This window comes from Nicotiana tomentosiformis, chromosome 7 (genome assembly GCF_000390325.3).
Source record: "Nicotiana tomentosiformis chromosome 7, ASM39032v3, whole genome shotgun sequence".
In the NCBI taxonomy this organism is placed as follows: Eukaryota; Viridiplantae; Streptophyta; class Magnoliopsida; order Solanales; family Solanaceae; genus Nicotiana; species Nicotiana tomentosiformis.
The window spans coordinates 34,725,547-34,745,216 of record NC_090818.1 but is presented as its reverse complement, the minus strand read 5'-3'; the positions used below and the strand labels follow the sequence as shown (position 1 = coordinate 34,745,216).

The 19,670-nt window shown below is 37.5% G+C and overlaps 2 protein-coding genes across 2 annotated transcripts; one reads left to right on the top strand and one right to left on the bottom strand.

The window, feature by feature from the left end:
* Positions 1–650: 650 nt before the first annotated feature.
* On the top strand, positions 651–2,840 carry LOC104117515 (transcription factor MYB119). The gene is made up of 3 exons (XM_070180152.1): positions 651–1,000; positions 1,116–1,230; positions 1,998–2,840. The coding sequence occupies exons 1-3, from the start codon at positions 651–653 to the stop codon at positions 2,838–2,840; spliced, it is 1,308 nt and encodes a 435-aa protein (XP_070036253.1).
* A 9,140-nt stretch (positions 2,841–11,980) lies between these two features.
* On the bottom strand, positions 11,981–12,376 carry LOC138895464 (uncharacterized). The gene has a single exon (XM_070180151.1). It carries the CDS (start codon positions 12,374–12,376, stop codon positions 11,981–11,983), a length of 396 nt encoding a protein of 131 aa, XP_070036252.1.
* Between the last annotated feature and the right edge of the window lie 7,294 nt (positions 12,377–19,670).

The following is a 19,670-nucleotide window of genomic DNA, read 5'->3' as shown; positions in this document are numbered from 1 at the left end:
GGAACTTAAAGTCGTCCATAATTCCCTCTATTACGATGGAGAAAATTATGAGCACCAATTACCTTATTAATTATGATCCTTTTAATTTACCCTTCCCGCTAAAAACGTTTTCAAGTCGCATTGCTGTAATTCTTCCTCTTTTACCTTAATTTTCTCTAACCTTTTTATTTTTATTTTTATATATTTCATCACTAACTTGTTTCATGGCGAAAATTTGGATAAACATGTATATATATATAATAGGTAGTTTAGCATGTCATTACTGTCAGTAAAATAAAAATAAATTCCCAATGAATTCACCACAACTAATTAAACTTTTATTATTATAGAAAGTGATACAATAATGATAATTTATTAACGACAGCACTAATCTCTCCACCTTTCTTTCTACAGTTGACACTAAAGAGGAAGCTCAGGAGTTATAGCTAGCTAGCCCACCTCCTTTCTGAACCGTTGGATGGATTCTAAGATCAACGGCTGGTATTCCCCCTCAGCTCTTTGCAAGAAACCACAGTATTATAAGCTCTTTATTCAGCTATTGTCATATGGTCATATCTTCCAAACTAAGAAGAAAACTTAAACACTTTTCCTTTTTTACAAAGCAAATTTATTTGCTGAAAACATTCCTTTCTTCTTCTTCTTCTCTTTCCATGGAAGGTGGTAGTAGTGCTTTTCGTCCCTATCAAAATTTACCAAAAAACTACCTTGGATCAACTCCTCCATTTACTGCCATAGATAGGTTTTTATGGAGTCATGAAAATTATTTTTACCCTTTAAGTAGTAGTAGTAGTAGTAGCCAGGCAAATGGAGTTTCTTGGCCAAAAACTTTACCAGAGCCAAGTTTTATTGAAGGGTTTTTTCTCAACGAACAAGAGAGTGATTTAATAGAAGAAGCGAATTCAGTTCAAAAAAATAAAAGGGAGAGTTGGAAAAAGGCAAAAGAAGGCAATTCAACAACAAATTATTTGGTCAAGGGTCCGTGGACTGATGAAGAAGACAGGTTTTTTTTTTGCACTTCTTAAGTTTAATCTAAACGAATGGAAGAATAAGTTTAACTGAAGTGTTCAACTAATTTTTATATTTTTTGTGGATTAATTATAAAGCAAACTGCTTAGGTTGGTAAAACAGTTAGGAGTAAGGAAATGGGCTCAAATTGCTGAGAAAATGGACGCTAGAGCAGGGAAGCAGTGTCGAGAGAGATGGCATAATCATTTGCGTCCAGATATCAAGGTTTTCTTTTCCTATAAATTTTTGCTCTCTTAATTTTCCTTTGTCTTCCGAAGCGTTAAAATTTTCATTTCTAAAATTTAGCCTAATACAGCCCTAAAAAAAGGTTCGGCTCTTACTAAATAAGAGTTAAATTTTTAATAGATACATGCAAAGGCTATCTAAGAACTCAGATTTGCTCTAGATTTTGGGTGATGTTTAGTCATTCAGATCTCCACCATCCATTTTTATCTAATCAAGTAACCAAATATTTTCAAGCCCCTTAATTTTGTTGTTTTTATCTGCTGAAAAGAAAGTTTTTTTTGGGTAATGAATGATCCCTCTATCAGAAAACATTTTTTGATGTTTTTAAGGACTAGAATTAACCTATAGAACTTCAGATGTTTGAAGATTTTCTCTCCATTTTTTTGGTAGGGAATTAAAGCTTGGACCTAAAGTTTTATTGTGAGAGATGTCTTTTTCTATTTGGTTATTTAGTTTTTATGCTCTTACCTTTTTGGTCACAAGGATTTCCACCAAAAAGGTATTTTTAGGGTTTGTTTTCTACTATATTTATTTCATTCTTCTCACAATGCTTGACTGATTTCAACCTCCATTTTCACGTGACTGTGAAACTTTTCTTTGACAAAGGCATCAAAATCAGTTATAAAAGTGAGTCCACTTCATTGGAAAAGTAATTAATATTAGATTTCTTGTAAATTGAGAACATCTTCTTTGTTAATATATATTTCTTCATCCAAAATTATCTTTTAATTTTTTTTTTCTTTTAGAAAGATACATGGAGTGAAGAAGAAGAGTTGATGTTAGTAGAAGCACATAAGCAACTTGGAAATAAATGGGCAGAAATTGCAAAGAGAATTCCGGGAAGGACTGAGAATTCAATCAAGAACCATTGGAATGCCACTAAAAGAAGGATGAATTCAAGGAGAAATAAGAAGAGAAAAAATCAACAAGATGGCCAAAATGAACGCCAAAATCGCTCCAATGTTCTCCAAGATTATATAAGAAGCGTGTGCTTCGCTGATGATTCTCCCCTCACCACCGCCACATACCATAGTGGCGGTGGTTCTGGTGGTGGCGGTGGATGCAGTTCCACCACCACCACTGTCACACAGAGTAATAGTACCATCACAAATGCAACCCTAACATACTCTGACGATGATTCTCCATCGTTGCTCACTCATCAAACATGTGATGAAGAAATGAACTTCATGCAAAATTTATTTGGAAAGAATTCACTCTTGAGTGACAATAATGGTACTAAAGCCATTGATCATTCTATGGAGGCAAAAGTAACTCAAAATCTTTTCGACAACAACTCATCTATCTCTAACTCTGCCTTCAATTCCTTTGGTGAAAATCCGCTATCTAACGGTCAAGAGACTCAATTACAGTATTCTCAACATTTTTGTCCTGACGTTTACCTTCCGTACCTTCTAGATGGTTCATCTTATAATCCGGAGTGCTTCGGATATGGAAACAGCATGAATATGCAGATGAATCAAGCATCTGGTTGTTCTTCAGAAGGAAACAATAAGGTGGAAGTTGATTTGATGGAGTTTGTTTCATCTTCTCATTTCTCTCAAGGAACCTTTAACAATACCTTCTTTTGATCTTACTATTAATGTCACGTTACGTTGTACAAAATGACATATGCTAAACAGGTCGAGTGGGATAGTACTGTTGTCTACTGTTTTTTTCCTTCTATTTTTGTAAATCATATGGATTATCATGATCTGGTCGCGGTATGTTTTGAAAATGTTTAATTGTTCTCGTTTTATCGTTAGCCATTGATCGATATGATCATGTATAATATCCCTTTTATTCTGTGTCTGCTTCTTTGTACATGTTAAAAAGGTAGTCCGATGTATAAAGTATCTCGCGTTCACACAGGATCTCGGAAAGAGTCGCACTCTAAGGGGTATGATGTAGACAGTCCATCCTAATGCAAGAATCAATAGATGCTTTCGTGGTTTGAACCGATGACCTGTAGAAACTTCTTTGTACAAGTTGCTATCTGATTTTCGTTTATATTCTCGTTAACGAAAGCTTTGTCGTTTTTCAGTTGAAAGTGAAGGGAAATCCTTAGAAGATTATTAGTAGCTTCTCATCACGCAAACTCTTCGTATACTATGTTGTCGCCTGCATGCTTTAAATGTGGTACTAACAAATGTTAGTGATGCATTTTACGTTTAATTCATTGTATTCTGAACCGAAATTTTTGTGGTTCACTTTTTAACGTGTTGGCAGCACATAATTGGGCCATATGGCTCCCTTGTCCGGATCAAATTTAACCCGCTCCATATAAAAACTCACCCCAGTTTATTTGACCAACCCACTATAAAAACCCTCATCATCCTCGCCTCTCCTCCAAAATAGTTGCCACAACATAACCTCCATAAAATGCAGTAACCACCAAGCTTCTAAAACTGGTCACCCGAAACACCACCAAAAGCACCACAAACTCCATCTGAGAGTACCATCTGCTATACACCATGTAAACTCACTTAAAACCCTCCATTAATGCAACTCCAAAAACCTTCTTCCTTCAAACTCCGTCAAAGAAACCCTCGCCGGAAAGTCAAACTCCTGCAAAACTTCTAATTCCTCCCTTTGTCTCTCTATATTCTGCGTTTAACCCACTTCTATTTAAAAATATTTAATTATTTTTTTAAAGAAGAAGACGATTCCGTCTCAACAAATTCAAGTCTACGGTAGAGAAGTGGTAGTCCAGTAGTGCTTTTTTGTGGTTCAATGGAAGAATCTGACCCGAGATGATGAAGAATCAGTGGGTTGAATGGGAAAATAGAAAATGGAAAAAAAAGAAGGAAAGAGAAAGGTAAAAAGAATTAAAAGAAAAGAGGGCTAAAAAAAAATCACTTGCCTAAAATAACCAAGTTTTGGACCATGCAGAGGAGGAGCACGGCAGGTGGACGACATGGGTGGGTGAGGAGACGAGTTGGGTGAGGATTTTGTTTTCTTTCTTTTTCTAGTCGGGCGAGTTTAAATTTGGAGCTGATTAAATTTGATCCGGACAAGGGAGTCACGTGGCCCAATTACATGCTGCCAACATATTAAAAAAGGGACCACATAAATTTTTATCAGTCGCGAAAGTAATTTTAGACTAGAAGATAACGTCGTATGTATTTTTACGTCAATAGATGGATTGAACGTAAAAATAAACCATTTACCAAACTAGGGTATTTTTGGCCCCTTTCCGCACTTTTTATGTCACTTTAAGTTTGGACTTATAATATGATTCTTACATACGATCAGATGAGCTCTTATTCAATTAATTGATTTAAAGGGGGACGGAGAGTTTACGTCAATAAACTATTTTTACAAATTACACACACGTCTATTGATTGTAAAATAGGCTTTTCTCTAACAATTAAGAAATATTCTTTTGGTTGGAGTAAATCTCCCACCAGTATTATTTTGTTATCTGTCACAATTGGTTAGATTATATCGACAACATAAAAGTTTTTCAACTTGTGTATATCACTTTAAGTAATCATATGAAGTACTAATATAGTCCGTATTAGCATAGAAGTCAACTAAGAGTTGCTTGTTAAAATATAGTGCATCCACAACAACTAAAAGTTTAAATTACTAATCTGTTAGTGTATAAACGATCTTACATTATTAGTATTAGTATATATATATATATTTAAATATTATGAAAATAGGTATCATATAATTAGTGTTAGTTTGAGTGCCTTTACGGATTACTAAAGAACTTGGTTCGTTACCTTACTCCTTACACATAAAGTAAAATAAGGAGTAAAGTAAACACAACAATTTTTACGTGAAAAATCACCCGACTCAAATGGTGCAAAAATCACGACCTACCACGTAGAATTTTTAACTTCTACTTCACTAGAACAATGAGCCAAATGTATCAATTATAAATTTGTAACTCAATACTCTCCGGTGCTCCTACTTCAACTATTTGATTTATAAGTTACTCTAACTTGCAAAACCAAATACTCACTCCAACTCACTGATTGTATATGATACTTTGATTACAATTTGATTTCCTAAAACATATTTACTAGACTGACTCAAGAAGAACACAACACTGGTACTCGACTTGAGTGTGAAAAATATAGTTCTTCAGTTAGTGTGCAAAAGGATGATCTCAGCAGTTCAACAAGATAGTATTTAAATTCCCTGGACTCTGAGATCTTTTAGGAGTCCTATGCGTAGTCAGCTTCTCGTTTGATAGGACTCCTACTGCTCCAAGGAGTCCACAAGTCTTGGGACTCTTATCTCTCGCTTATGCACGCGTATCTTCTTGGGCAACAACCCTTATCATGTCTAGCAGTCCTCTTCCAACAAACTCGGACCTGGGTAACTTTGAGATAAAGTTACTGTCTTGCAAAGACGTACAATCATCAACCTTGAGGAGCTGATTTTTAACCCTGAGGAGCTGGTTCCTAGAGCAGTTAAGCAACTACGTTAAGGACCTGGTTCTTCAAGCATTTCATATGAACAAACTTTATTAATCACCAAAATCTCAATACTAATAAATTCCCCATTTTTGATGATGCCAAACTTTGTGCATATTAGAACCAGGTAATCACCTCACATCATCATATCATCATATCACCATACTATGACCAGAATAGGTACAACATTTATGCAACAAGCACACAGACATGCACATCAACACATATCAACACCAACACCCCCAACTCTATCTTTCCCCTTTTGGCATCATCGAAAAAATAACAAAAAGATGTTAGACACAATAAGCACAGTTAATGAAAGATTCATGGCTATTTAGGCTACAACACAAGCTCAAGAATTATCAAAGTAAAAAAACTAAGCTAATGATATAACCAAGTGAGAAGCATTAAAACATTATAAGAGAATTCATTTAGCAGTGCAAAAATAAGCCAGGGTCTTGACTCACAATATTAGAGCAAAATAAACAAAACATCCTATAACCTACTCAGAACTAGAACAAAAGAAACAAGAACTAAAGCATCACTGGGATAACAAAATAAGCTAAAGACACTGGGGAAGGACGAGGTTCATGGGTGAGAGGAAGATAAGGTCAATGATTTCACAAGAGTGGCAATCTGTTGGGCATGAGCTTCTCTGTCCCTTCTGAGCTCCTCCCTAAGCTACATGGTTTCTTTTCTCAACTCATCATTGTGTTCTCTAAGCTTGGCATTCTCCTCAAGAGCTAACTCCAACCTCTTAGTGAGCTCTACTGCCCTGCTCCTACCAGGTAGAATGGCAGAACCTGTTGGTCCCCTAGCCTTGATCTCCTCATAGCCACACTTATTGAGGGTAACAACATCCAAAATATCATTGTGGTTTCCACATTTAAGCTCAGGCAAGGCAATATTGAGCTTGTCAAATAGCTCAGTTAACATGAAGCCATAAGGCATAACATGCTTAGGCTTGGAAGTGTTTGCAGCCCTTGCCATGTGCTGAATCATCAAGCTAGGGAGATTGATAGCTCTACCAATGTCAAGCAGCTCCATCATAGCCAAGTCCACCAGAGTACCCTCGTGCCTTCTCTCAGATCTCTGCAAAATGCAGGAGTTCACAAAGTGAAACAACAACTTGTGAAAAGGGAATCATATCAGTCTTATACACCTTCTAGGGGGCATCCAATTCAAACTTCAGAAATATCCCAAGCCCTTCAGCATCAAACTCCATCTCAAACCCCTTTACATTACTCTTGACCACTTTGCCATCAAATTGGAAGTTTGCATAGAACTCCACCACAGGAGGCACACATACATGAGGAAAAGCCTTGACAAACATGTGTCTCCGTCCCTGTAGCTCAAGTTTTTCAACTAACTGGGACATCCATTTATCATCAGGGTTTGCAAGAATTTTTCTATTCAACACTTTTCTATTCCTGAACTCAGTGAGCTTATCAACCACAGTAGGTATACCCTTCATTTTCTTTCCTTTACTGGCCTTTTTAGATGGGGTAGCTGCCTTGGTAGATTTGACAACATTTCTCTTTTATGTTGATGTCTTTTCTTGCAAAGTAGAATCAGACTCATCTTCTGCATCCAACTCAACAACAATTTCAACAACTGGAACTTGCTTCCTTGGCTTCTTGGAACCTCTGGACTCCTTAATGATGTGTTCATTAACAACTTTTATTTTACTCAATGTGAGAGGAGTCCTAGCAAGAGGAGCCACTTCTTTTCTTGCAGGGATAACTGATTTTCTTGCTTTCACACAAACCTTTTTGCTTTTCTTCCCTACTGCAGACAGGGGAAAATTATTCCCCTTTTCAATATTATCTCTGAGAAAGTAATATCTAATATCAATGTGCTTGGTTCTCTTGTGTTGATAGGGATTTTTAGCAATGTTTATGACGCCAGTGTTGTGAAAGAAAATAGGAACACAATCAACAAAAACATCATAGTCCCTTAGTTGATGTCTTATCCATAGCAATTGAGAACAACAAGATACTGCTGCCACATATTCAGCTTCAGCTGTAGATAAATCCATTGAGTTCTGCTTCTTTGTTCCCCAAGACAACAGGAAAGAACCAAGAAAATGTCTTGTTCCTGAAGTGCTTTTTCTGTCAACATGAAAACCTACATAGTCACCATCAACATAACCAACTAGATCAAATCTAAACACTCTAGGATACCATAGACATAGATCAAGAGTCCCTTTAAGATATCCGAGTATCCCCTTGACAACCTTCAGATGAGACTCTTTGGGATTTTCCTAAAATCTTGCACACAATCCCACACTGAATACAATATCATGCATGCTTGTTATGAGATAGAACAATGACCTAATCATACCTCTATATAGCTTATGTTCAACACTTTTCCCTTCATCATCAAGGTCCAGCTTTGTTGCAATGGCAATGGGAGTGTCTATGGAGATAGAAGAGTCTATGTAAATTTCTTTAGCAGTTCCTTGATGTATTTTTGTTGATGTATCATGGTTCCAGTAGGTGTTTGCTTGATTTGTAACCCCAAAAAGAAGTTCAATTCACCCATCATGTTTATTTCAAACTCATTCCCTATCATCTCAGCAAATATCTTGCACATTGCTTTATTAGTAGCTCCAAAGATAATATCATCCACATACACTTATACAATCAAAACATTTTTGCCTTTACTCCTCAGAAATAGTGTGTTGTCCACCTTTTCTCTTACAAAGTTATTGGTTAAGAGGAATTTTAAGAGTATTTAATACCAAGCTCTTGGAGTCTGTTTCAGTGCATATAGGGCTTTGTCTAACTTGAACACATAATCATGAAATCCTTCACTCTCAAACCCAGGAGGTTGTTTAACAAACACTTCCTCCTTAAGGTAACCGTCCGAGAATGCACTCTTTATATCCATTTGATACATGGTGAACTCCATGTGTGCAACAAAAGCTATTAGCATCCTTATAGCTTCCATTCTGGCTACATGTGCAAATTTCTCATCATAGTCAATGTCCTCTTCTTAATTGTATCCCTGAACCATAAGTCTGGCCTTGTTTCTTGTGATATTTTCTTGTTCATCCAGCTTATTTCATAACACCTATCTGGTACCTATGACAGTTCTGTTCTTGAGTCTTTGTACCAAGTACCAGACCTTGCTTATTTCAAACTAATTTATCTCATCTTGCATGGCTATAAATCAATCTGGATCCTTCAGAGCTTCCTTTATATTCTTAGGTTTAACATATGAGAGGAATGCTATAAATGCACATAGGTTTCTCAGAGATGACCTGGTTTGCACTCCAACATTAGGATCAAAGATGATGTTCTTAAGGGGGTGTGAACTTTAATGTATCCATGGTCTAATCTGCATCCCCAGAGATGGTTCACCCAAGGAGTGACTCAAAGGAACAATGTCAGTACGTACAACATCATCAGCCTGGTTAGTAGTTAGGGTAGTTATATCTTCTTCTTTTTCCTCATGATCATTTTCAACTTCCTTAGATCTCCTGATCCATCTTCAGATTGAGGTTCAGGTTCTTTAGAAGCTACTTCATCAGTGAGTCCTATATCATAGTCTTCATCATGCAGACCTTTCTAAAAAATAACATGAACATTTTCTTATACGCACATAATTCTTTTATTAAAAACTTTACAGGCTTTACTATGTGGTGAGTAACACAAGAAAATTCCCTCATCACTTTTGTCATCAAACTTACCTACAGCTTATTTGCCATTATTGTGCACAAAACATTTACACCCAAAAACTCTCAGGTAAATGCTGTTGGGCTTTCTCCCTCGAAGTAACTCATAGGGAGTTTTCTCAAGAATGACTCTAACCATGCATCTGTTTAGCAAGTAACAAACAGTATTGACTGCCTCAGGCCAGAAGCTCTTAGGCAATCCACTCGCAATTAACATGGTCCTCCCCATGTCTTTTAGAGATCTATTCTTTATTTTCACAATATTATTTTGTTGTAGAGTTCTAGGTTTAGAGAAGTTATGATCAATGTCATGTGTGTTACAGAACTCAAGAAATTTAGAAGTTTCAAACTCAGTTCCATGGTCTGTTCTTATACTTAAAACATTGCAGCCCAGTTTTTGTTAGATCATTCTGACAAACACACAGAAAACATCAAAAGTTTCATCTTTAAATGCCAAAAACATGGTCTGTATGTACCTAGAAAAGTCATCTACAATGACAAATACATACCTCTTGCCTCCCCTGCTCCTCACTCTCATTGGTCCACATAGGTCCATGTGAAGGAGTTCCAGGGGTTTGGAGGTGCTGGCAATCTTTTTAGATTTAAAAGATGACCTTACATGTTTCCCTCTGACACAAGCATCACATACCTTGTCTGAGGTGAAATCAACTTTTGGTAGTCCAAGGACCAGTTCTTTTGCTGCCAACTTGTTGAGTTGAGAAAAACTAGCATGACCTAGTCTTTTATGCCAAAACAATGGGTCATCTTCCATTATACTTAAGCATGTGTGCTCACTTTGAGGAAGAGACATAATCGATATCTTGTAGACATTGTTGTTTCTCTTACCTTTTAACACAATTTCATCAGTATCAAGTTTAATGACAGTGCAAATTTTGGAATTTAATTTTACCTCATTTCCTTTATCACACATTTGAGAAATTCTAAGGAGATTATGTTTAAGGCCTACGATATAATACAAATCTTCTATAGCATGAGAGAGTGACTTACCGACCTTACCAATACATGTTATCTGGACTTTTTTCCATTTTCAAATGACACACTCCCTCCCTAAAAGGCTATTAGTGAGAGAAATATTTCTTTTCTCCAGTCATATGTCTTGAGCAGCCACTGTGTAGATACCAGTCTTGATTGTTCCCTCTCACTTTAGCCTGCACCAGAAATCACAAGTTAGTCTTGGGAATCCAGACAAGCTTGGGTCCCTTTTTATTTGAAAAAGGATGAATCAGATCTCTTCTTGCCCAAAAAGGAGTTGTTAACCTTAATCCACTTAGTTTAGACAAGAGGCTTGACTTTTGGTTCTTCTTTCTTCTTCACATTTTTAGCAAGACCAAAAGTGTTCTTAAACTCAGCATGAATTAAGGCAGTGCAAGTATCTCTAAAGTGTCCTACCTTCCCACAATGAGTGTGCATCTTGTTATCATAAATTCCTACATATTTTGGATCAAATTTGGGAATAGGTTTCTATAGCCAATTCTTGATTTGTTAGTGCTGCAGTTTCCATTCAGCCAATTTAATGCATTTGAGGATCTATGCCACTTGCTTAGCCTAGATAATTCATAATTTGCTTTTTTTAGATTTTCTTTCAGTACTTTATTCCAACACTCAGCATCACAAAGATTATCTTTAGCCCTTTTTTGTTCCGTTTCAAGCTTATTTTGCAAATCACTCATTTTTCCTTTACCACGTGTATCAGTTGATTTCTCATTTTTAGAAGTGAGCTCAAGAACCTTATTCTTAAGGTCTTTGACCTGTCCTTCAAGTTCTTCGAGTTCAAGTTTGACACATGAAAGTTTGCTTATTAACTAATCATTTCCAGCACTCAGCTTGTCCATTTCACTCATCATGGCCACAATTATCGCCATCAACTATTTTTTGGACAAAGCATGAATGTTTTCTTTCAAGTTATAGATACTTACATGATTTGTTTCATCTTAAGTCTCTGAATCACTCATAGCCATCATCCCCATCACTTATTCTTCTATTTGGCTTTCTTCAATTGCCATCGGTGCCACTTCAATGTTTTAATCTCCAAAATCGGATGATTGGTCCATGACTGACAGCTATCCATAGATCAAAGTCAGTGGCCTGAAGGAATATTTCCATACGCATCTTCCATTCATCATAGCGATATACATCAAATAGATGAGGTCTTCCAATATGCATTCCAAGCTGTACTGGAGGTTGTGTCTCCACTGTCTGATGTTGCTCAATTACAACATATAAACTTATGGTCTGATCCTCCTTCTCTTCCTATTTATCACTTCCACTGTCCTCATATGCTACTATAAAATCTTGCTTCATTGCTTCATGAATCCTTTACCTAGGATTTTTCCTTTGTTTAGACCCTTCTCTCTCATTTTTTCCCATTTCTCTTTTTCATGTCGTTCTTTCCTCCACTCAATTTCCCACATTGGACAATCTTTAACCATGTATTCTAGCTTGTTACACTTGTAGCACCCATCATAAGTGACTTTGTCGATCTGCTTATGCTTACCATTGTTCTCTCTCTTAGATGCATTTTTGGAATTCTTTATGAACTTAGAAAACATTGCTAGGTCAGGATCATTACTGTCAGATTCATCTTCTTCAGATTCCTAAAGAACTAAGCCCTTATCCCTCTTTGGTTCTTCCTTGCGCAGTCTATCTTTCTCATCTCATGAGTCTTTAAGTTTCCAACCAACTCATCAAGTGAGATCTTATCTAGCTCCTTGACTTCTTGAATAGCTATGACTTTTGATTTCCATGAGGCTGGAAGAATCCTTAAAACTTTGCTAACCAACTCTTCTGAGGTAAACACCATTCCAAGTAATTTCAGTTCATTTATTATTATAGTAAACCTAGTCGTCCTCTCCTGGATGGACTCAGACTCCTTCATGGAGAAGAGCTCATAGTTCCTCATAATTAATTCTATCCATGATCTCTTCACTTGGTTTGTTCCTTCATTAGCAGTTTGGGGTGCATCCAAGATCTCTTTTGTATTAGAGAAAGCTGATATCATGTTGTACTCACCAGGACCAATTCCACAGATAAGGATTTTCTTAGACTCCAAAAATTGATCCACGTCCAATCCATACTCAATAGTTAGTGAAAACGATCGTTGGAAGAATAGTACCCAACAAGAGTCGGGGTCGATTTCCACATGGAGTTTAATATGGGTGTTAGGGGTACACTTGACTAAAGCAAATGGAACAACTAGATTTCACTTCCAAACAAAGGGTTTTGATTTCTAATTCTAATATTACTCTAATAATATTAAGATAAGAGAAGAAACTAGAAAGCGAATGATTGTTTTTGTTGTTTTTCCAAATAGTTAAAAAGCCTAGGGATGTGACCTTAACCTAGGTGTTCACCTAATGCGTTAAATACGTTAATACTTGTTTTATTGATTGGTGTGTATTATAGCTCTCAACTCTGAGTTACCCACTCAATACCTCTCGGTCATAGAGTGATTTTTCCCAATTTGATTTTCTCAAGCCCAAATGTGTATCAAGATAAATAGTTGATATGAGCTAAAGTCGGGTTCTCACTATCTCTAGTTCCAACCCTTTAATTAGGCAAATCAAGCTCTTAATTAGTCCAATTTCTTGTTAGCCAAGTTTTTCTAGACAATGTCTCTCTTTCTCAAGCAAAGACCAAGTCAAAAAGGCATGAATCAATTTTTGCAACTATTAATTTTAAAATTAAATCATAAACTAGGCTAAATAATCAACACCCAATAATTAAATTAAATACCCATAAGGTTTACACACTAGGGTTGAGTCACAACCCTAGTAAGAATCTAGCTACTCATAGTGAGAAATGAAGAAAATAAAGAAGAAATTCTAATTAAACTTATAATCTAAGATTAAAATAATAAAATATGATCTTTAAATCCTAAAATAGTCACAAAATTCCTAAATAGCAATATACAATGGCTACAACAGTTCAAACTTCAAAATTTGACCTAAAAATGTGATTCTCGTCTATTTACAGTGGCCCAAAATGGGCTGACAAAAATACCTCTCGGGAGGTTCTGCGACAGCACAATTCCATGTGCGGTCCGCAGATTACTTTAGCTTGCAGGGTCTTGGATTCTGCAGACGCACAATATGGTCTGCGGCTGCAGGTCAGCTTCTGCGACAGCACAATTCTTGTGCGGACTACACTTTCGGCAAAGCTTCAAGTCTTGGTCATCTGCACACTCTCTGAACATTTGAATTTCTGTCAGTGCATACCTTGTTCTATGGCCGCACAAATCATGTGCGCTCTGCACATTAGCTAAAACTCTGTTGGGCTTCTTCACTTGTTCTGCTGCCGCAGAGGGAATTCTGCGGTCCGCACTTTCTTCTGCGACCGCACATCTTATGTTCTGCGCCCCTTCTTGTCTTATGAGTCGAAACATTCCTTTTTTAGTCGAATTTCATCATGGGAGTCCAAACTTCCAACATTCATGCAATTTGCACACTTTCGTTAGTTTTGGGAACATAAATCAATAATTTGGGACTAAAACAAAAGCAAAAAGGTGCTAATAAGTGGTCAAAATCCACACTTATCAACTCCCCCAAACCTAAGTCTTTGCTTGTACTCAAGTACATAAATTAGTTCCCACCTCCTCGGAGTTAAAGGTCAATTCAGTGAGTCAATGGTGAGCCATTTATACATCAGTTAGGACTAAAAATTACCCATACTACTCATGCATTATCAACAAGGTGACGAGTCAGATATTCATGCGCATATAGTTCTAATGTGACATTTGAGCTTCAAGAATTAACTTTACTCATCAAGGACTCTTGTTCTATCATGTAGGTCATGGTGGACTCCAAACCCTTCCTCCTCTACTTTCCATTTGCCAAGCTTACTTAAAACGTTAGCACTCAATCTTAAGATTCAGTAAAGGTTCACTTATCTCTCACAAGAGAATGTCATAAGTGCGTCTTCAAGTACTATAGGCTTTCCCCTAATGTAGATCACCACTAATGTAAGCTCACTAGGTTCGAAATCAAGTAGAATTTATTTCGGGTTGTAATGAAGGATTTTGGATTAGGGTAGGATACTATATGGGTAAGTGGTTACACCTTTCCTTAAGCACTCCACATTTTCATTTCTCGGCTCACAATCACTAATTCTTAGAGGCATTTTCTTTTCATTGAGGGCTAGAGAGACTTGACATCACTCTTTCTTGTTCACTTCATTATTTTTCTCCCTTTTTAATTTCTCATGTTAAGGATCATTACCTCTTTTTGAATCCATCAACCCTTCCACTTATTCACTTTTCTTTTTGCATTTATCTTTTTGTTCTTTTCTTTTCTTGCCTTCTCTTTTCATATAGATCATTTCTTATCTCTTTTTGTGCCTTGATACCGTTTTCAAATTCATCATCTCTCACCCAAACTTATGCTTTAAGCCACTTATTTCACTAAAGTGTTAAGAAAATTCCAGGTGCCAAGAGAGGGTCACGACAAAACGGGTAAAGGCTTATGACATGGTTATCCAATGAGAAAGGCTAGAGGCTCAAAGGAGGTTGACTAGAGATAACAATATTAGTTGGCAATAGAAAGCTCAACGGGCCAAGGAAAGCCTACAATCACTTCTGAAACCAAGAAAAACTTAGGATTTTATCTTGAAATAATTTCGGGGCAAGTTCTAGACCATTCACATGGATACTTGGACTAGCAACAATTCATCTCATCCCTCACACAACTAGATTGTAAAAGAGGATAGAGTCGAGAGCCTATAACGACCACATTCAAGTTTAAAGATCACTATGGTCCGATAAACCACCTGATGATCACCAAAGTCAACTCAAGAGCCACAAAGTCACTAACTAGAGCTATTTCTTTCAAAAACCTTATCTTTAACCATACGCATGTAGTTAAGTGTGTTGGTACCAAATAAAGCATGATTAACTCTTCGAGAATGACTTGATTAGGTCTACTACCCAAAACCATTAGAGCATGTAATATGGTTACCCAGTCCAGATCTACCCCACATGGACACATAATTGAAGTCTAAATAACAGATGGCCTAAAAATAACTACTCCCTCCGTTTCAATTTAGATGAGGTAGTTTGACTCCGTATGAAGTTTAATAAAAAAAAAGACTTTTGAAACTTGTGGTCTTAAAAGCTTTAGGGGTAAATGCTTTGTGGGGCCATGTTATTTGTGTGGTTATAAAAGCTTCTCATTAAGGGTAAAATGAAAAAAATAAAGAGTTTAAAGTTGAATTATTTCTAAATTTAAAAATATGTCATTTATTTTGGAATAGGCTAAAAAGAAAGGACCCCATCTAATTTGAAACAGAGGGAGTACAAATCTAAAAATTAAACTAACACAAAAAAATTTAACATGAAATTGAAGCATACCAGATAGAGTGAGGTAATGAGTGAATGATCAAGGTGACTTTGTGTGTGGACAGTTGAATCTCCAAGAAAAATTAACAGAGCAACAATGTTTTGTTCAAATAGGGAAAAGTGTAAAATGAAGCCTATTAGTCTATTTATACCAACTTTTTGAGAAGGGTAAAAAGGGCGAGTGCGGCCGAGCACTCTTTCACCTAGGGGCCTCATCTCAGAACTCCACCTGCGGTCCGCACATTTTCATGTTTGGCCGCAGATTTCATGTGCGGTCGCAGATCGACCTCCACTGACAAGCTCAAACATCAGAGAATAGGTATTTTTGACATTTCAATTGTGCGGTCCACAAGAGGAATATGCCGCCACGATGCTCTTCTGCTATGGCACATCGAAATGTGCGGTCCGCATTCTTTTGAACACTTAGCCATATTTTTGTCGACCTTTCCGTAAGTCACACTCATCTCTGTAGCACACTTCAAATCAAGTTAGAACACAAATAACACCTAACTACAAAAGAAAAAAGGAAAGAAACATGGGTTGCCTCTTAAGAAGAGCCAGATTTAACGTCGCAGCACGACATAGAAAACCCTCAAATGAAGTGAATGACCGTCACCACGTGGCTATCTCCAAACTTTCCCAAGTAGTGCTTCACCTAGTAAAAATTGACTCGGAATACTTTATTGTTTTTGTTCTTCAAGTCTAATGCACCAAAAGGGGTCACACTTACAAATTTAAAAGGACCACTCCACATCGATTTTAGTTTCCCATGAAACATCCTCAACCTTGAGTTAAACAATAATACAAGATCTCTCACCTTGAACTCTTTATTCCAAATGTATTTGTCATGAAGATATTTCATCTTTTGTTTGTACAAGGATGAACTCGCATAAGTATGGTACCGGAACTCATCCAATTCATTCAAATGTGCAACCCTTAAGTTAGCGGCTACATCCTAATCAAGATTCAACTTCTTTAGATCCCACATTGCCTTGTGCTCTAGTTCCACCGGAAGATGACAAGCTTTTACGAACACCAACTGGTATGGCGACATTCCGATAGGTGTTTTGTAAGCCGTCTAATAAGCCCATAATGCATCATCAAGCTTCTTGGACCAATCCGTCCGATTAGCATTCACCGTTTTGGACAAGATACTCTTTATCTCCCGGTTGGAGACTTCCACTTGCCCACTAGCTTTTGGGTGATAGGGAGTCGTGACTTTATAAGTAACACCATACTTGCTAAATAAAATGTCAAAATCCTTTTTGCAAAAATGTGACCCCCCCATCGCTTATAATTGCACGTAGAGTACCAAACCTTGTAAAAATATTCTTCTTCAATAAAGTCACTACATTTCTCGCCTAATTGTTGGGTAAAGCGATGGCCTCAACCCATTTGGATACATAATCCACCGCGACCAAGATGTAGGTATTTCCACAAGAACTCACAAAAGATCCCAAAAGTCAATGCCCCACACATCAAAAATATCAATCTCCAAAATGGTTGTGAGAGGTATTTCATTTTTCTTTTAGATTCCACTGGCCCGTTGACATTCATCACATCTTTTCACTAACTCACTAACATCTTTGTAAAGAGTAGGCCAATAGAAACCACAACTAAGTACTTTGGCCGTCGTTCTTGCTCCACCATGATGACCACCATATGGCGAAGAATGACAAGCCCCAAGAATATCACCTTGCTCTTCTTCCGGTACACATCTTCTAATCAACCCATCCATACAAATTCGAAAAAGGAATGGTTCATCCCAATAATAATCTTGACAATCCCTTTTGAGCTTATTTCTTTGGCTTGAAGAGAACTCATCCGGAATGATTCCATATACAAGAAAATTTGCTAAGTCCGCGAACCATAGCACCTCTTTCATTGTAATTCCCAAGAGTTTCTCATCGGGGAAAGAGTCATTGATTTCAAGGCCATCATGCGGCCTCCCCTCCTCCTCCAAACGAGATAAGTGGTCCGCCACTTGGTTTTCACTCCTTTTTTTTTTTATCTTGGATGTCAATATCAAATTCTTGTAAAAAGAGCACTAATCTCATCAACTGAGCTTTGGAGTCCTTTTTTCTCATAAGATAACGAAGTGCCGCATGATCTATATGCACAATAACCTTTAGCAATCAAGTACGGGCAAAACTTCTCAATTGCAAAACCAATAGCAAGGAGCTCTTTCTCCGTAATGGTATAGTTGACTTGGGCACTATTCATGGTCTTACTAGCATAGTATACCGGATGGAAAATCCTGTTGATGCATTGCCCCAAAGCAGCCTCAACCGCTACGTCACTTGCATCACACATGAGTTAAATAGGCACACTCCAATTTGGAGCAGTGATGATGGGAGTAATTGTCAACTTGAGCTTCAGTAATTCAAAATATCTCATGCAATCATCATTGAAATTAAATTTGGCATCCTTCTCAAGAAGCTTGCAAAATGGGTTCACCACCTTAGAGAAATATTTGATGAAACGCCAGTAAAAACCCGCATGGCCTAAGAAACTCTGCACACCCTTCCCCGAAGTTGGGGGTGGAATCTTAGAAATCACCTCAATATTTCCCTTGTCAACTTCAATTCCATTCGTTGAGATTTTGTAGCCAAGGACAATACCTTCCTCGTCTATGAAATGGCATTTCTCCCAATTGAGTACCAAATTGGTTTCTTCACATCTAGACAACACTTTGTCCAAATTTGCAAGACAATTATCAAAAGAATCTCCAACCACCGAGAAGTCATCCATGAAAACTTCAAGGTAATCCTCCACCATGTCGCCGATGCATTGCACAAACCAAAAGGCAGCTACTTGAAGGCAAAAGTACCATAGGGACATGTAAAGGTTATTTTCTCTTGATCTTTCGGAGCAATGATAATTTGGTTATAGCCGAGTACCCATCAAGAAAGCTATAGAAAGAACGGTCAGGCAATCTATCGAGCATTTGATCTAAGAAAGGAAGTGGAAAGTGATCATTCCTTGTGACTTTGTTGAGCTCGCGAAAGTTCATACACACCCTCCAACCGGTCATCGTTCTTATAGGAATCAACTCATTCTTGTAATTGGTGACCACCATCATACCCCCCCTTCTTTGGGACACATTGAACTGGAGAAGTCCATGAACTATCGGAGATGGGGTAGACAACCCCGGCATCCAACCACTTGATAATCTCCTTCTTGACAACTTCTTGCATAGCCTCATTGAGTCTCCTTTGATGTTCAATAGATGGTTTTCCGCCATCCTCCAACTTGGTCTTATGCATGCAAACTACGGGGCTTATACCCCGAATATTCCCCAAGGTCGACCCAATGGCCTTCTTCCTCTTTTGTAGCATCACCAATGTGGAATCTACCTGCAAGTTAGTCAAACAAGAGAAAAGAATAACCGGTAAAGTAGAACAAGGGCCAAGAAATTCATAGCAAAGATGTGGAGGCAATGGATTCAACTCCAAGATAGATGGCTCTTCAATATAAGGTTTTGTAGGAGAAGGAGTCCTATTTTCAAGATCCAAGGACAATTTTCGGGGTGCATAGTTATATAACCCCATTTCTTGCAAAGAGTTCACACATTCCATGAAGCCATCCATCTCGTCATCATCAAAGTTGAGCAAAACGGCCTCCAACATATCATCAACATTGATTGTAGCACTTGTTTCATCAACAATAACATCGGTCACCAAATCGATAAAAGAACACACCTCATTGATACTTGGTTCCCGCATGGATTTACACACATGGAATACCACTTTTTCATCACCAACCCGGAAAGTGAGTTCTCCGGCATCCACATCACAAAGAGCCTTAGCCGTTGCAAGCAAAGGTCTCCCAAAAATAATTGGCACTTCATAATCAACCTCACAATCTAGAATGACAAAATCCTCTGGAAGAATGAATTTATCAACCCAGACCAAAACATCTTCAATCACACCCAACAGCCTTTTCATGGTACGATCGGCCATTT